This window comes from Stigmatopora nigra, chromosome 8 (genome assembly GCF_051989575.1).
Source record: "Stigmatopora nigra isolate UIUO_SnigA chromosome 8, RoL_Snig_1.1, whole genome shotgun sequence".
Classification (NCBI taxonomy): Eukaryota; Metazoa; Chordata; class Actinopteri; order Syngnathiformes; family Syngnathidae; genus Stigmatopora; species Stigmatopora nigra.
The window spans coordinates 1636457-1650225 of record NC_135515.1 but is presented as its reverse complement, the minus strand read 5'-3'; the positions used below and the strand labels follow the sequence as shown (position 1 = coordinate 1650225).

Below are 13769 nucleotides of genomic sequence, written 5' to 3'. Positions count from 1 at the left end.
GATGTTCGCATGGGCGCCGTTGAGCAATTCAAACCATCCCTTATTTTTTTTTCACAGGCATAATAGCCATCGGTAATTTCAGCTGTCGAGCGGCGCCCGTCAACGTGGAGCGTGATGCGCAATGTCACCTGCTAGGCTCGGGATAAAACCCCACACACACACCCGCATTAAGTGTGCTGCATTAAAGCGGGTCATTATATTTCCCTGCCACTGGAAAGTGACGTTTTTACAAAGTGACAAGTTTACAGTTTGATAAATCAGATTTTCTTCTTTTTTTTCGTTTTGGGTGAGTAGGTGGGTCGCCGGGGGTGCCGGGTAGGGGGGTCTCGTTTCCTGTCAACGACACCCCGGCAGTCTAAATGATGCTCTCAGGCAGCAGTTTCAGATCCCGTCCCCATTAGCATTTAATTTGGTTCTAATCCTACACGCTTTTATAACGCGGGAGGAATGTTTCCAAACACATGATTTTTTTCTCATTTTTTTAATGGCTCTGCTCATCATCTTCACCATCATTCTTACTGGACAATTAAGATTTTTAAATATAATCGGAGATATATTAACGGACAAGTTAAAGGCACAAACAGAGGCACAGAGGACCCCAAAAAGTCTAAATATTTTTTGGGGGAATGAAGAACACTCAAATGTGTTTTTTTAGGGATTTTTGAGGATGTTTTCAAAGGTTCTGATATGAAATTAGATATATTTTGTATTTCAGATTGATATTTCTCGGGAACTGACATTCTCAGTGGCATTATCACTTTATCTCCACCCAAAGAAAATGTTTTTTGCTATAAGTTATGAGGCCCATCAATAAAAACAAGCTCAAATCACGACTGCATTTTGCCAAAATTTGTGAAATCTGTCTTTTTTTAAGAAAAAGAATGGAAATATAGCTACTACAAGATTTTGCCTTCAACTTTGCTGCATTCCCCCTTCTAAAATTCTGTCCCATTAGACAACATCTTAACAAAAATTGAATTGATGATGTACTTGATGGATAAAAAAAAAAATGGATTCAACAAATACTTCCTTCTCTCTTTACAGACACCAGCAGAGCAGGCAAAAGTTCGAATGCAGTTGGTTCTACAGGCAGCCGGTAAGACCAAAATTTCGTATTTTTCCCCTTAAAACAGGCATTGAATGCACCACTGTGGTATGATTGAAACATTATAAAAAAATGATCAAGAAATAAGTAGCCAATACATATATAATCAATGAATAAGTAGTCAAAATAATAAATAAGTGGTCATCAACACAAATATAATCAATAAATAAGTAGTCAACATAATAAATAAGTGGTTGTCAACATTGAATAAGTGGTTACATAGAGAAGTAAGGAGTACATTATAAAAGTTTTAAGTAGCCATCTTGGTCCAGGTCATTTGCACTTGTATACATAAAAGCACCACCAGTCAATTAAAGATGGTTAAGTAACTTGGTGAGTGCTTTCCTGGCCTTGCCGTCTTTGTCCCCCGCCCCCCATCTTGGACAGCAACAGACGAGGGAGCAAGTTTGGGGGGTAGGGTAGGGGAGTAGTTTAGGGAGGCAGCAGATGTTGGGAGGTTGTGTGAATGTTAATGTCCTGACGTAGCCACGGAGCTTAAGCCGCCTCCTCCTCTTCGGAGCTCCTCTGTGAGCGGCCGCCAGGCTTTCTCTCCCGGGGTCTCCTGACATCCTTGAAGCCCGCGGCTCCCTCGATTCTCTCCGACGACCCCCTCCCGCAAAACCCCCCTTGCCTTTTGTCCGTCTATGGACTCTCTCTAGTCAGTAGAGAGCAGATCATCCCGTGGCTAAAGCGGATAAGGCCTTTGTGTTGGGGGGCTCGGCGGACCTGTAATGAGCCCCCTCGGCTGGCCCGCTGGCCTGCTTAGCGCTCGCTGGGGGCTTTAAAACGTGTGTGTGTATGTGTGTGTTATAGAGTGACAGTGTATGTGGATTATGAGGAGGAGGGCATCACTGGCTCTCTATGAAAGAGTTGGATGGATATGTTTATGGGTCACTTCCTTCTTGGACTACATATCAAATACACGTATGTGAATATGAACAAATAAATACACACAGAAGTCAGTTCGTATTTTAAACTTACTTATCGTGAGAGGCCGGCATGGAATTATGAGAAGGAATATTATTAGGATAATAGTTGTGATTTGCAATGATCTATGTGGCTTTAGTTGTATAGGTGTTCCGAACGTGGATTTGTTGTTATTGAGTTGGATTGGATAACTTTATTAATACCGTATTTGGAGATTTTGTTGTCATAGTAGCAAGAGGGCGAGAATACAGACACAGAAAAAGACATTGTAGATGTAAATAGATAGGTAATAAGTAAGTTAGTAAATAAATACTTGAATAAATATATACATATATATGTTTATATTTCAGCAACATGCTTATTTATTTATTCATTTATATACTTATTTATTCATGTATTTATTTATTAACTTATTACCTATAAACAAACTATATATGTGTATATATATACATACACATATATATATGATCATCTCCATCAATTTTTCCCATCCTTGTCCTTTAATACAGTATATCGTTTTTGTATTCTTTCTATATTTATTGAAGTATCCACAGATCTGCTAATCATTTTTGCCAAACGTAATAGTCAACTAAAATATTTTCGGGGGGAAAATTAATCAAGTGAATCATTCAAGTTTTTTTGAACTTCCAATTCAAACATATTGAATGTATACCAAATTGGTTCATTTCCATGACATTGTCAAATTTTTGCATCAAAAATGGAGATGCCAATCATGGCAAGTATTTACCCATTCATGCCATTCTAAAGCAGGCATGGTTGTAATTTTTTTTGGTCAATAATTGACATTGACTACCACAAAAGTTCACTTAATACTTATAAATACTCGCATTTCAGCATCCTCGTCCATTTTGAAAAGTATTGGACGTCAATCCCCGTCAAGGGCAACCTTGTGACTCATTTAAATCCCACCAGCGACGCCATCTTACGCTAATACGCTCCCCCCCTTGAAAAGTACATTGATACACAGCGGGCAGATTCCCACCCGTTATTGTACTCGTGTCTTTTCAGCCTCTTTTGAGAGACGCCGTCCGTCCATTTCCGCTCAAATGAGCGCGAGCGGCGGCCGTGGCGGAGGGTCGGAGGGTTTCTCCTTATCCTCGTGTCAATGGGGAGTGTTTGCAGAACACCCACCGCGGGCCCGAGGGTCAGGGGGGGTCATCAAAACCTCCGTCCTCTCCCCGTTTGAACCTTTGACGGCTGTAAAAACAAACAGTCCTTAAGCTCTCATCGCGGGCTTGAACTTGGCGGGGGCTCCGAATGAACTTCTTCGCCATTTCGTCTGCGCTTGACACCTGTCTGAAGTCGTTAAGGAGACATTTTCTAAATTGGACGGCTTGTTTTTTGGGGGACTTTTAGTACGCTAAGCTGTTTTTCTGGTTTGAATGCGTTATGTTATGCACGGCAAAGATAATTGTGATGTATTCAAGTGGAATGTTGGCAGCGGTGGTTCGATTGGCTGAGATTGTTTACTCAGAAATATATTTAGTGGCAAGTTACACCATGGGTGGCAAAGTGGTGGCCCAGGGGCCAAATTTGGCTCGTTGCATCATTCTGTGCGGCCCGAAAACGTAAATCATGAGTGCCGACTTTCTGTTTTAGGATCAAATTCAAATTACTATTATAGATGTATATTATATTTTCAGATTTTCCCCTTCTTAAACAAATAATTGCAATTTTTTAAAACATTTTCTTATTTTGGTGTTTTTAGTTTAAAAAAGAATTGTGTAAAATCTTAAAATTAATATATAAAAATATTTTTTGTGGTTCACTTTAATTTTAAACATGATAAAAATATTTAGTTTCTTTTTTCAATCAAAAACTAATGAATAAAAGTCATTTCCCTTACTACGAAAAAAAACATCTCAATTAAACATTGAGTCTATAAAATCTATAAAAACTATTTAGGGATTTTCATCTCATTATTTTAATCCAATTTAAAACAAAACTCTAAATATTGGCACTACCTAAAAAGGTTTAAACAAACTTTCTTTCTTTACACAGTATTCAAATGACTTTTATACATACAGGGGTTCCTAAACATGCACTTTCTTTCAATCTTTGCTCTTTTAGCAGAGACCCCATCCACGCAGCCCACCCCCCTTACAGCCCTGACAGATGTATGGTGCATAGACCACATACATAGAGGTGGGGTGTCACCTTACCCCCTCTGGAACTAAAAGGCTAATGCGGCACATTAAGGAGGCTACCATCCTTTGTTCTGCCACTTTTTAGACATAATTAGGATGCTAGAACCTCCATTTTTAAAAGAAATGGATATCCCCCTTTTTTTAAATCACTTTATTTGTCTTCAAGCACCTTCACATGGTGATTTTTTGACTCGGTCATATATAGCCCAGCTATTTGTGGAATGTTGCAGTGGATTACTTTGGATAATAACAGTCATTAGACATTTTGCACATCTTAATTTGTCCGCCACTCTGGTCACAGCACCACTTGTTTGTGTCACTCATGACTAATGTAAGCACTAGACGGTGTTGACCTTCATCTCAAAGGGGATTTCTTGCACCCCACCCCCATGGGCCACCCCCCCCCAGTCCTCCCTCATCATCCCTCCAGTCTCCACATATACAAACCAACATACAATTTCAGTCCTATGACTAAATGACCTGTTGTTTTTCCACTAACTGCACATTTGTTAGTGGCTGCAATTGTGTTATAAAATAATTAGGATTTCAGTTTTTCCAATCATATATATTTATATATTTTTAATTTTTCCCGAGGAATTTAGACCACAAATGCATCACAGACGAAAAAGCTTAATTTAAAAGAAAATATATCTCAACAGGTGATGATAGTATTTGTCATGCATCTTCCAAGATTCTAAAATATTGCACAAATTCCAAAATATTGCACATATTCTAAAATATTGCACATATTCTAAAATATTGCAGATACTTAAATATTGCACAGATTATAAAATATTGCTCACATTCCAAAGTATTACACAGATTCTAAAATATTGCACATAATTCTAAAATATTGCACATAATTCTAATATATTGCACATATTCCATAATATTGCACAGCTTTCTAAAATATTGTACAGATTCTAAAATATTGCAGATTCCAAAATGTTGCACATTCTAAAATTTTGCACATATTCTAAAATATTGAACATATTTCAAAGATATTGCACATTGTTATTGCACACCCCAAAGTTATTGTGTGTCATGCTAACTCGAGTTCAGAATCCTGATTGTTATGGGAAAAAAACTGTCCTTAAATCTATTTGAGGGCTAGGTTATGACCAGGGTGGTATTGGTCCCTGACAATTATCCTGGCTCTGCTGAGATAGCGATGTTGTGAAGGTCCCTGCTCACTTAAGAAGCCAAATCCGCCAAATTAGTCTACCTGGACACCCAGCTAAAAGCTAGAGTTGTCGCTAGTTTACATATTTCTGAACAGACCTTTTGTTTTTCTTCATTTCAAACTAAAACAACTGTCTTCCAATCCAAATAGAATTATTTCTGCACCCCCCCCCCCTTTGTCGTCAGTGTTTGTAGACACATGGTAGCATCACCCCCCCCCCATCTGTCTCTCAACATGTCGACATTTCCATAACAGAAAAACATATTTTATTTTATTTTTTTAATTTACTGTTTTCCATCATTTTGCAACATATGGTAAAAAAATGATTTTGATGCAAATGCACATGCTAATTATTTTCAGAGAAGACGAAAACGGAGAGCCTCGGCACTGAAGTGAAATGAAAGCAAATTTGCAAACGCCTTAAAAATTTTGCTAAGCGTTTACTGTTAAGTAAACTTTGCTAAGTAATTTAATTAGCATGGACCGCTGGCAGGCGCTTGGGGAGAACCAAGCGGGGGGGGCAGCAGACACTAAGAGAGAGATGAGATGAGAAGGGAAGGAGTTGAGAATGTTAACAACATATGGCTGGGCAATTTTATTTATTCAGCACTATATGGTGGGCGGGGCTATCCAGACTGATGTGCCGTGATTGAAATATCACCGCGTGGACGTTAAAGATTCCAGTCAAAGTACATCTTGGCAAGATCCAGGACACATGTACATCTTTCTGCCAGCTGTCCTTTTACATTGGAGCATCTGTTCATTTAACGTGTCAACATGAATGGATTTTAGACCCATTAGCACCCGGAGCCGTTCTCGTGCTATCGAAGTTATGCTACCATAAGTGGTGACTAAAATAAGGTTAACTTTATAGCACTTAATAGTCTTTGATTTGAATTAAATTTGGATTCTGGTGAAGGGCTTAAATTAAGGGTGTCAAACTTGGGGTGACTCGTGAGCCGCAATAACATCAACTCGATTGAACTATTTTAGATATAATATTTAGATTTTTTTAATAAATGGATTAAAAGAACTGGATTAAAAGCCCTGAATATTCAGTTTTTTATAGATCTAAAACAATGTTTATTTTAGCTTTTTTTTAAATATATTTTTAGATTTTACATAAGGAATTTTTTTGTTGGTCTATAAGAACTGGATCAAAAGCTCTAACTATTCAGTTTTTTATTGATATAAAACTGTTAATTTGAACTTATTTTTGTAAGGGAAAACATAATAATCATTTGTTTTTAATTTCAAATGGAAACAATTGTTTTTAAAATTATCTTCAATACTAAAAGTGGAAAAACCCAAAATATTTGTATATATTTATATTTCAATTTTACAAAATGCTTTTTGACCCAAAAAATGGATGAAAAATTTGCAATGATTCATTTAAAAAGGTGAAAATCAGGAAATATAATATACATCTATAATCTTCATTTGAATTTGATCCTAAAACAGAAAGTTGGCACTCATCATTTACTTATACGGACCACACAAAATGATGCGGTGGGCCAAATTTGGCCCCCGGACCGCCACTTTGACACCAGTGCCAAACACCTTCACATATGGTTGAAAATGTCAAATCAGTGCATTGGAACAAGCCCATTTTGTGCCATCATTTACACCCTTATCGCTTTAAGACAAATCTGGCAAACAACAAAATACTTCAAATGTTTCAAATACAGAATCTTTATCCATGATGGATTCAAAGTTTTTACAACATCTAAATCAAATTTAAAGGCGCATTTATTTGCTTGTGCATACATTCTTGTATTTTCATTTCCGATCTCATCAGTGTGTCACATTGTACAGTTTTTTTCTATTTAGAATTGACAACAAACACACACACACAAAACACACACACTTAGATCCAATTGAAGTAATAAAAACCCCTTTGTTTTAGTTCCTATTGGCCCATTCATCATCAGTCTATTTAATGGCCAGCCTTTAATTGTGCCGAGCCTAATGGTTGTATATTCGCTTGTGTTTACTTTGTTGACAGAAAATGAATGAAATTAGGATAAACAAGCCTCGAGTCTCACGTAATCAAACTGTGATGAATGCGCCAAGCATTTTGCCGCCCTTCCTCATTCCACAACACCTGACACGGCTCTCGTAAACAAATTGCGTTTGTCCAAACCGAGGAATTAAATGACGCTTTTGATGAGTTTATGATTGACCCGTTGCGGCGTTTTTTTTTTTTCCGAGAGGTGTTTGACTAATGTGTGTCGTCATTTTTTTCCCGCGTTGACGATTTATCGCCGCCGCTGATTAATGGCGGGCAAACAGCATTTTAATAATTTTATGATTGTGGCTTCTGGCAGTCGCAGAGCCGGAAAGATCAAGACGATGGAATGGTGGTGGGGGGGCGGTTTGGGGGGGTGGGTCGGCGGGGGCGTTTATCCAGTCCAAAGACTGAAAGAATTCCTCCCAGATGAAATGTTTTATGCCGTTACGGGATGAGCAGACGGAGGCATGATTATGCAGCGTGTGAACATCCTCATGAATCTTGCTCTTGAGAAGGATTTGATTGATACGCGTCTAATGAATTTCCCCCCCGCGCTCATTATTTCATTGAATTTTCACATTGCCGTTTGCAACACATTGGCAAAATAAGCATGGAAGATGACACATTATTCTAGAGAAGTGGGTTAAAATGTTACATGTTAATCTGGATGTGTCTTAAAATGTTATACTCTAATTATGATTCTATTAGCAAACTCTTATTATTCTCCCCCATCCAAAAACTTTATTTTGTTCTTAGCTAAGTTCTTGGGTTATGACTGGACGTTTGGTCGCCGGTCTTTTGGTTTCTTTTGTTCGCCGGTCAAATGGTGACAGATTTTACTGTTGAAAGAAGCTCTAAAAATTATATCCATGAGAGAGAGCTTAATTTCTAAGCACTGTTTAATATCTAAGTACTGTTTAATATCTATATACTGTTTAATATCTAAGCACTGTTTAATATCTAAGTACTGTTTAATATCTAAGTACTGTTTAATATCTAAGCACTGTTTAATATCTAAGTACTACTTAATATCTAAGTACCGTTTAATATCTAAGTACTGCTTTATATCTAAGCACTGTTTAATATCTAAGTACCGTTTAATATCTAACTACTGCTTAATATCTAAGCACTGTTTAATATCCAAGTACTGTTTAATATCTAAGTACTGTTTAATATCTAAGTACTGTTTAATATCTAACCACTGTTTAATATCTAAATACTGTTGAAACCAGCTCTCAAAATTATATTAATGAGAGAGAGTTTAATATCTAAATACCTACTGTTTTCAACAGTACTTAGATATTAAACTCTCTCTCTTAGATATTAAACTCTTTCATAAATATAATTTTGAGAGCTGGTTTCAACACTAAACTCTCTGCCACCATTTGACCTTCGACCAAAAGACCGGCGACCAAACGTCTGAGCACCACATCAGCTTTCCCCCGTATGTATGACAACATCATGTGTGTCAAGTGATACGATTATAGCCAAGCTACTGCTGTGTAACAGATGTAATCTGACCAACCTTCAAATCCCCATTATGTGCTAAAACTGAGCCCCCACGCCGCAAGGTAGGAACTCTGACCTTGTGTCGATAGCATCTACCTTAACCCAGCAGTAAGAACGTTTCCAGTTGACGAAAAAACGAGTACATCTCCACATTGGGACTTCCCCTAGAATATCAAGCCTGTTGTTATTATTTTCACTTGGACAGAATGTGTATTTGTGTGATAGTGAATGACTTGGGTTTAAATCCCTCAGCCAGTATTGTAACTACACACATAGACACATTTGGGATGAACATTGACGATAAACGTGTAATCCCCCAACACACATTTACACGTGGACCATTAAACCCAGTGGATTAGAGTTTAGGGAATTAGCAAAGGGATTTCTGTCGTTTTTCCCTTCCTACCTCCGCTTTTTTTCTGACGCTACACTTGGCTGCCGCTACCGAGCTTTGATGAGGCGGTGTCAGCTATTTGTTTGGCCCGTTTTCCCCCCAAAGAAACAATGTTTGAGACGGGAGTAAATCTGTAAAAGCGTGTAAACGGTCGTCCTGGTTTGTTATAATCTGCCACCTTCCTCCTTGCTTTTCTCAGGTCTCATTTTATCCGTTCTTAACTCTAGTCGTTCGCCCTTTTATCTCGGCGAAGGCAGACCGAGCCAGAGTCGGATCGAGGATGATTACCGGTGTAATCGCTCACGTTTTGAGATGATCTGATAGGAGAAAGGGTTTACAAATCATCTTATAACGCCCCCGACGATAGTCCTGAACTCTTCGTGGAGAGATGGAGGCCAGCGACGAATACTTTTTTGGCAAAATCGGAGGTCGGGAAATTCCAATCGGGAAAGCCGGTTATGAGAAAAGCCGTTTTGATAATATTCGATGCTTATTTAAGTGTAATGTAATCCTAGGATTTGCTTGGGTAAGTAGATTGAGAGACATTGTGGAGTGGATGGAGTTAACTTTGTTTTAAGTGGATGTGGTGTGGAGGCGGGTTTGAGGTAGTGGCGTTTATACAGTGACAGCGCGGTGGGAATTAAGTTTTGGGATAGTTCGGAAAAGCAACTGTTGTACTTTTCAGGATGATGTTGAAGATATACAACTTTCCCTTCTTTGCAAAGTTGCACTGATTTACTTGTGGGAGGAATTACAATTTATTAGTGATAGGATAGAGCTAAGGTCAATGGTTAATGGGACATTGGCGTGTTGGTGAGTCCATGCTGGAAAAAAATATTTCCATCAGGTTGGATTTTGGACAAAACCCAATAAAGTTGGGATGGTTGGTATTCTAGAAACTTTTGGGAACTCGGGAATTGATTTTTCTAGATTTTTACGTTGACTTTTACATTTTAGCTAGGTCTACAATGTCTTCTGTGTCTGTATTGCCACTTCAACAAGGAAATTTCCCCAATACAGGATGAAATAAAATTCTAATCTAATCTAGTCATATCACTCTATTCCCACCCTAATGTAGAAAGTTATAAAAACCTCTTGCCATTTAACGTTTGCTGGAAAATAGTCACTTTTTTCCCATTGTTCATATAAATTTTAATTCTTTTAATTCCTGACAGATAACCTAAAACGGGTTAGGCCCAAAATAGAGATTAGTCCATGTAAACCAGTCATTATTCTCTTTTTTAAACATTTAAATGACTACAAACGATAGAAGTGAGCAGGACATAATTGTCTACTTCATTGCCTTCAATGACAATTGTCAATTTGCTAAACTTTACATCAAACACAATTGATTAGTTTTATTCCCTCTTATACGTTTGCATCATCCCAGAAGGTGATCATTAAACATGAGAAAACCTCCGGTTAGAAGCTTTAAGGGCACACCAGTGGGGCTTGCTAGAGGGGAGTAAGGGGACCAGATTACGCTGGTCTCCGGGCGCCAATAGATGAACCAACCACGGCCCCTTTTGCTTTATTCATTCCCCCAGTGGACTAAATCCACAGGTTTTTGAGCTAGAACATAGTCTTGTAATGACAACCTTACATTGAAATGAAATACTGTTTCCTTAGTTATTCGTCAACAGAACTGATCTGGTCATCAATGGTCGTATATATTGTATTAAACGCTATAATCACATCATGTTTAAGGATGATAATCTCTTCCATCCAGAGGGTTAAAGAATTCTAATTGGTTTTGATCCAGTTTTGCAGTACTGTTTAATTTCACATGATGCTCCAGATCGATGGCTTCCTTTCACCACAGACTCAATTAGCGGGTTTAAACCTCTGTGTGGCGTTCCTTTCTCTGGTTGGGGGACCAATTTATTATTGGAGGGCTTATAGTAGAGATCAATAAGGACAATATGCTGTTTTTTAAAGGCCCGTTTGGCTGTGGTGGGAGACGGCGTGTCATGTTGTTTTGCTATTGAAGTGTCTTTGAGAGAAGGATACTTCAAACCCACTTGAAGTTCTCCACAAGGCGATGATTTAGTAAAGCGACTTGTCACGCTCCTTTTCAGCCATGTTGAGAGACACTTGAAAGCCATTGTGGGGTTCAGAAATGTCTTGACCAAAGCGAATTATAGAGCTGTCGGGACTAGGAAATGATGGTCAGTGACTGTAACCGGTTCTTGTGATTTGACTTCAATGTCTTTATCAATTTTTGGCAAGAAAGACTGGCTCACCTGTCAGGGCGTGTTGGTAGTCAACTTAGATTTGGAATTGGATTGGATTGGATAACTTGATTGATCTTGTATACGGGAAATTTTGTTGCCACAGTAGCAAGAGGGTGAGAATACAGACACAGAAAAAGACATTTTAGACATAAATAGATAGTTAATAAGTAAGTTAATAGGTCAATACATGAATAAATATATAAATAAATAAGCATGTTGCTGATATATATATATATACATACACATACATAGTACTTATATATAAGCAGATAGTACATATATACATACACATACATATATAAGCACATAGTACATATATACATACACATACATATATAAGCACATAGTGCATATATATAGGCACATAGTACATATATATACACATACATATATATAAGCACATAGTACATATATATATACATACACATACATATATATAAGCACATAGAACATATATACATACACATACATATATAAGCACATAGTACATATATACATACACATACATATATATAAGCACATAGTACATATATACATACACATACATATATAAGCACATAGTACATATATACATACACATACACATATATAAGCACATAGTACATATATACATAAACATACATATATATAAGCACAAAGTACATATATACATACACATACATATATAAGCACATAGCACATAGTACATATATACATACACATACATATATAAGCACATAGTACATATATACATACACATACATATATAAGCACATAGTACATATATACATACACATACATATATAAGCACATTGTACATATATACGTACACATAGATGTACATGCATGCATATGGTAGGTCCTAAGACAGCCATTTTCTTTTGTTAAAGAGAGCTGACGCCAAGCCCAAAATATTTGTAAACACATGGATGACACAACACAGTAATTTACCAACTCAACTATTATCGACCTTGTTGTCACTACGTACTCATTGTCTTTAATTTCTGTTTGTCATCCTTTGAACTTTGACCCGCCAGTCTGAAATTATCCCCGGATGCTCTTTTGAAGTTTAAAAAGTTGATCATCACTCACAATACGGCTTCTAACTTGTTGTTTTTTTGTTTGTTTTGTGAGCATGTCAGCGTTTTAGTGAGTTGGGTGTCCAAGATTGTCAGCATATCTCACTTTAAGCGTGTGTCTACCCTTATTTCAATTTGGCAGTCGCTATTATCGCAGCTTAAGGATGAAACATGGCACCGAGCCTTTTCAAATGGAAGCAATCTAAGCTTATATGCAAACAAAACCTGAGGAATTAAGAGGAGCTCACTTGGCCTGTTCGCAGTAGTAGTAACTCCTTGGAACAGAAGAAGAGAAAGCGCCAATGGCAAAAAGATAAACAAAATAAAGTCAGCGCAAATGAAGCCGAGTTCTTATAAAGGCCGCGTTTCTTTTTAATTGCGTAGAACAAAACAACAGGGACTTGGTAATGGGCTTTTAAATGGAAGCACATTTGGATAGATTGTGTAATGCCTCGTGTGGGTGTGAGGAAGGGAAGGAGGGAGGGTTTTTTAGAGAAGGAGAACGACACCACGGGTGAGTGGGCGGCATTGTGTGGCTAGAACAAAAGGCAAAAAGTTGGCAAATGGGGGCACTCGGCTAAAAAAGCTTGGAACCAAACTAGCCGACTAATTGCCGCCCGTTCATTGTCCGTCCGAGTGGTGCAAACCCTAACAAAAACGGGATAAAGATTAATTTCATACCTGGTACGACTCGTAGAAATGAATCTTTGCAAATTGAAAAGAAAATATAATCGAGTCAGCATAAACGAGGGGATAAACGGGGATTAAGCTGTGACATTATACCAGTAAGGCATCTTTTTTGGTTCAATAATCTCATAGGACTAGCTATTGTTTTTTTTGTTTAAGTGGGGGAAAAGTTTGGGATGGATTCGGAGTTTTGGGTCATAGAATTTCTGCACGTATTTGTAAATTTTGACTTTGTAAATGGTGACAGAGTTTACTGTTGAAACCAGCTCTCAAAATTATATTCATGAGATAGAGTTTAATATATAAGTACTGTTTGATATCTAAGTACTGTTTGATATCTAAGTACTGTTTAATATCTAAGTACTGTTGAAACCAGCTCTCTAAATTATATTCATTCTATATCTAATTATATCTAAATATCTACAGTTGATTCATGAGAGAAAGAGTTTAATATCTAAGTACTGTTTAATATTCAAGTACTGTTTAATATCTA

The 13769-nt window shown here is 37.5% G+C and overlaps 1 protein-coding gene across 1 annotated transcript in view; it reads left to right on the top strand.

Annotated features, from left to right (window-relative positions):
• Positions 1 to 13769, top strand: part of rsrc1 (arginine/serine-rich coiled-coil 1) — a 78162-nt gene that overhangs the window by 36515 nt on the left and 27878 nt on the right. Inside the window, exon 6 of the mRNA XM_077722166.1 lies at positions 1045 to 1096. Coding sequence (XP_077578292.1) covers positions 1045 to 1096 — 52 coding nt within the window. The remainder of the gene's footprint in view (positions 1 to 1044; positions 1097 to 13769) is intronic.